This window comes from Homarus americanus, unplaced genomic scaffold (genome assembly GCF_018991925.1).
Source record: "Homarus americanus isolate GMGI-L3 unplaced genomic scaffold, GMGI_Hamer_2.0 scaffold25827, whole genome shotgun sequence".
Classification (NCBI taxonomy): Eukaryota; Metazoa; Arthropoda; class Malacostraca; order Decapoda; family Nephropidae; genus Homarus; species Homarus americanus.
This window is the reverse complement of record NW_024738300.1, coordinates 1,632,033-1,637,414: the sequence shown is the minus strand read 5'-3', so window position 1 is coordinate 1,637,414 and position 5,382 is coordinate 1,632,033. Positions and strand designations below refer to the sequence as shown.

Genomic DNA, 5,382 nt, shown 5'->3' with positions numbered 1-5,382 from the left:
ATTGGTGTTAGGGTCAGGTATGGTGGGTGGTAGGGTGGTGAGGTGGAGTGGTAGAGTGGTAAGGTGGGTGTGGAGTGGTGAGGTGGGTGGTGAGATTGCTAAGGTGGTGGTAGAAATTGGTAAAAGATTATAGTTGGTAGGAGTAGTAAAGATTGGGTGTGGGGTGGTGGGGGTGGGTGGTGTTAGGAGTTAGGTGGGGTGGGTGGTGGGGTGGTGGGTGGGTGGTGAGGGTGTGGGTGGGTGGTAGGGTGTGGTAAGGTGGGTGAGTAGGGTGTGGGTGGGGCATTAGAGATTGGTGGGGAGTCTGGGTGGTAGAGATTGGTGGGGTGGGTGGTAGAGTGGGTAAGATTAGATTGAGTAGGGTAGTAAGATTGGGTGGTGAAGTTGGTGGTGGGTGGTGGGGTTGGAAAGGTCGTTGGTGAGATTAATTGAGGTGGGTGGTGGGAAATTAGTGGGTGCGTTGAGTAGGGGTGGTGGGGAGTGGGTGTGGTAGAGATTAATTAAGATTGGGTGGTAGGGGTGGTAAAGGTGAATTGGTAGAGTGGTAAAGATTAGATTGGTAGAGATTGGTAAAGATTAGATTGTTAAATTGGTGGGGTGGAGTGTGTTAGGAGTGTGGTAGAGATTGGTAGAGTGGTAGATTGGGTGATAGAGTGGGTGGGGAATTAGATTGGTGAAATTAGTGGGTGGGTGGTGCAGGATGACAAGATTAGATTGGTGGGGTGATGAAGATTAGTTGGTGGAGTGGTGAAGATTAGATTGGTATGAGTGTGGGGTGCAGATTGGTAAAGATTAGTTGGTGAAGTTGGTAGATTAGTTGAGCCAGAGTGTTAGTTGGGTGGTGAGATTGATAAGATTGAATTGGTGAAATTAGTGGAATTAGATTGGTAGGAATTAGTAAAGATTGGGTGGTAGAGTGGTGGGTCTGGATTGGTGAGATTGGGCAAGATTACTGGGTCATTAAGATTAGATTGGTAGAATTAGATTGGTAGAGTGGTAAGGTCTGGGGAGGTAGGGTAGTAAGATTGATTAATTAAGACAGTAAGGTCGTTGAGTAAAGTTGAATTGGTAGAAGATTGAGTGGGGTGGATGGTAAATTGGTAAGATTGAATTGGTAGAGTGGTGAGGGTCGTTGGTAGAGATTAGTGGGTGGTGGTAGAGTGGTAAAGATTAGATTGTGGTAGAGTGGTGAGGGTGGGTGGTAGATTAGTGGAATTGAGTGGGTAGAGGTGGTAAGGTGGGTGGTAGGGTGAAATACTGGAGTGGGTGAGTAGAATTGGGTGAGGTGGATGGTAGAGATTGGTGGGGTGGGTGGTAGGGTGGTGAGTCAGGTGGTTAGGTGGTGAGTAAGGAGTGGGTAGTAGAGAGTGGTAAGGTGGGTGGTAGGGTAGTAAGGTGGGTGGTAGAATTATGATGGAGGTGGGTGGTAGGGTGGTGAGGTGGGTGGTAGGGTGGTGAGGTGAATTGGTAGGGTGGTGAGGTGAATTGGTAGAAATTAGTGAGGTGGGTGGTAAGGTGGGTGTGGAATTGGGTGGTAGAGATTGACCAGGAGGGTAAAGATTGGGTGGTAGAGTGGTAAAAAGAATTGGGTGGTAGAAGATGGTAAGGTGGGTGGTAGGGTGGTAAGGTGGGTGTAATGGGCCCCTGATATATCAACAGACGTATTATATAAATGGGTTAATACATCTGATATTATGTTGATTCACCTGTAACTTTCCATGTCTATGGTGAGGCATGATATGGACATGAGCGGCTTGCAGAGGGCAGGACCATAGCTCAGCATTTCATGTACTGCTCAAAGATGTTGTTGCTCCTCAACTCATATGTAAATTTGTTGACCTAACGTTTTATGTACATAAACATAAGTCCCTTTCTCATTGCTCCTGGACAGTGAGGTTTGGTTGATATTCTCTCAGGAATTATATATGTATTTTATAATAAAACATAGGAACACCGTTTTGGGTTTAGTTGCTTGAAACCCAAATATAAATATGTGTGAACAGTTGGTTAATTGGACAAGCAGCCGATTCATTGGTGTAGCGGTGTATAAGGATTCTTCGACTGGTAGTCGTATCGTCAGTCTGTGTTTTGTGAAAAAAAGAAGACACACATGAGTGGCGTTACATAATCCTAGTGTTTAAACTATATCCATTGTTGAGGCGATATGTTTAGGAGCTCTTATCTCTGTCATTCTAAATCACAGAATTGCTTAATATACATATATTACAACCTGTTGGTGATATCCAGATTGAGCCGGTTGAGATAGACTCTCAGCATTTCCTAGACATTAGGGTATTGCAGTGTTGAAAAAAGTTTCGTGGCCTGGTTTTCATTTGGTATTTCTAACAGCTGGGCAGTATTGTTTAATTCGGTGTCATCATACAGATCTCCATATATCGTGGAATGTGAAGGTGTAGCGTGGTTTTCGCTAGCGACCCAGCACTAACCAGTGTGATAACCAATCATCAGCAGTTTCTGACGCAGGGTGGAATTCCTAATTCGAGTGGACTCCGTCTCTCTCAAAACAAGAAGCGTCTTCGTTGCCAAAAACCAGCAACAGCGCTCTCATCCTAGGAAAAGGGCCGCCCACCTCACCCTCCCTCCTCAGAACTTGAAGGATCACATTTTCTATACTGAGCATACTCTCTGTATTAGTATTGTTAAATTACATAATTCTACACGCATGAACACGTTCAGAGATATCTTCACGATGGGTTGTCGGATAGGATTATTTCAATGATAAAGTGTCGAATGTAAGATTAATGTGTTGAAATCCTATAATTTACAATAGTTGTAAATGTCATCTTCTTAGTGGATAGTTTAATAATTAACTACAATTCATATTCATTTGTCTTGTTAATGAGGGTAGTGATCTACTTACTGTTAAGTGTTCATTGACCGGGGGTATTAGATAATTTCTGTTTTATCTATGTGGATGAAATCAGGCCTTAGCGTAACTGTTTGCTGATAACTTTCGTCGATGATCAAGCCCAGACTGATTATAGATTTTGAGTATGGAACACAGTTAGTGAGTTCGGTGGAAGTGAGAAAGTTATTGAAGAATCATTTGACGATAAATATCGTTGCCTACGGTCTGTTAATCATATAATTACCTCGCCTAAGTATTAAGCAGTTACCCTGTTCGGGTGATAGTGTGTCTGTTGCTAAATGTTAACAACAGTATTAACCAACCTTGCTGTTGGTAAGAATATAACTTTATGGATACTACTTACAATGGCGTTATAACCTCTGAGTACTTCTACTATTTAAAGCGATAATGTTATTAATGTCATTTTTGTGCCGATTATGTTCGAAATTTCACGGGACAAGACTGATTATAGGTTGCTTTTTTTTATTAGTGCATGTGAGATAGTATGAGCAATAGTCGCTGCTGTGGAAAGCATATGTAAGTTCATATATGGGGTTACTATGCGGCGATGGATTTTAATGCATTTTGGTTTACAAAGCCATGACTTTGAAAGTTCAGGAAGCGTAATTGGGATTTTGGGGGTGGGTCTGGCTAGACCAATGCAATGGATCTTCAGATGGTTGGATCGCTGTATTCGGAAGTAACTGAAGCTTGAAGGCCAGTTGGCCTGTTGACATGGAACCCGGGTTGGGGACTGCTGGCGACATTCGGTCATCAGGCTGGGTACAACTCACGGGGTGATATGTTACGAGAAGTGGAAACATTGTTGAGAACTAATAAATTTCTTCTTTCGAGTCGTGTTATTATAGTATTTTGATTGCAATTATAGACACCCTTGGATGTGGTGGAATGTAAATAAGCTCTGTCACAGACTCTGGGGCTTTACTGGCGCAGCCCTCAGTGACGTCTTTGAGCCCCAGCCGTATCAGGATGCCACAGATGCCTCACTCTCCAGACTCATGTGGGCCTTGGCGTTATATCCTTCAACATTTAAACAGAAAAGCTATGTTATGGTCTTTCATTGTAATAAGCGTTGGCCCGTATTGGAGGGTGTTTTCAGCTCGAGGTAATAGTGCTAATTAAGCAGCAGAGAAAAGCCATTCTCAAGGTCAGCAGAGAGAGATAGAGAGAGTGTGAGAGAGAAAGATGGTGCGCTCTTCGCAAATCGACATCTATAGTTTCACATGGTGCATTTATGCTAATAAGAGGCTAGAGTGGACCTAGTGGAAGCGATTGTAGTATAGGCATAATGAAAAGTCCCCAGGACAAGTCATCAGGAGACAGCGTCTACAGCGCGGAGGGGATAGATGGTGGTGCCTCCTCCACTTCTGTGGTTAGTAGCGCTTAGAAAGTGGTGTTGTCAGTGCGGTGATGGATAATACTGGATTGGCTCTTGATTATGGGCACGTTGCTTGAGCTAATGTGTTGCCTTGACATCATATCACGAGTTTCAATTGTAGTTCCTCTGTAGAATTCGTGGAGGCCTAGTAGCTGAGCTCGAGAGGTTTCAGGTATATTGAGCATTAAAGGAATGGTAGCGTTACCCTCAGATTCTCAGGCGTGGTTCTCCCTTCTACGTGGACTTTTATGAGTTCAGCAGTTCGATGTTGCCAGCGGTGTGGTTAATTGGTCTACTGTTCGAAAAGAACATGATAGATGTTCATCCACGTAATAATAGTATTACGTTTAAGGTGTTTCCTACTGATGAGTCATTCTGACTATGCTCACGCTGAGACGAAAGTGTTGTCTACCAATCCTATTAAGAGGAAGGCGGATCATGCGTCAGAATGTCTCTCGAACTCAACCACCTTCCGCGTGATTCAGCAGGTTGGAGATAGTACCTGCAATTTTGAAGTGCTCATTGCAGAATGAAGATTCTGTTGTAATGATCCTGTGGGCTAAGGAACATTGGTTTCTGTAAGTGATTAGTTCTGCAGGGTGTGACAGGACGTGAATGCAGTTGTTGTGACTCTCATCAATCAACGTCTGTCAAAAATTCTTTCGTATGGTGAACAGCTGATTACCGCTTACCTAGGTAGTGGTGACACATGGGGTCTGAGAGATGGTCTCTGCATTCTGATTGTAATTATTGTGGATGGCGTTGTGTGACCATTGGCGGGGTTTGTGTACTCAGGATTTTTTGAACATGTTGATCACCGGACATGAATGAGCTTCTGCTGTAAAACACACACAAGTCTACGGGATTCAGCGCATTTCCATTATCACGAATTAATAAAGGATGTTATTGTGATTTTCTGGTATGTAACAAGTGTCAAGTGCTGCAAATAAATTCCCAATTCAGTGTTGTTGCAGATTGCCAACGGACTCGACTGGCAGGATAGATCAGAAGTAACACATGTTAGGGTGATCTGATCATCTAACTCATATCGTAAGGACGACCTAACGTTTATCATACATAAACGCCGTCCCTTTCATTCACTCCTAGATGGTGA

At 43.5% G+C, this 5,382-nt stretch overlaps 1 protein-coding gene across 1 annotated transcript in view; it reads right to left on the bottom strand.

Moving 5' to 3' along the window:
* Positions 1-3,854: 3,854 nt before the first annotated feature.
* The window catches only part of LOC121873911, a 31,689-nt gene continuing 30,161 nt past the window's right edge, over positions 3,855-5,382 (bottom strand). The window contains exon 8 of the mRNA XM_042377789.1: positions 3,855-3,910. Coding sequence (XP_042233723.1) covers positions 3,855-3,910 — 56 coding nt within the window. The remainder of the gene's footprint in view (positions 3,911-5,382) is intronic.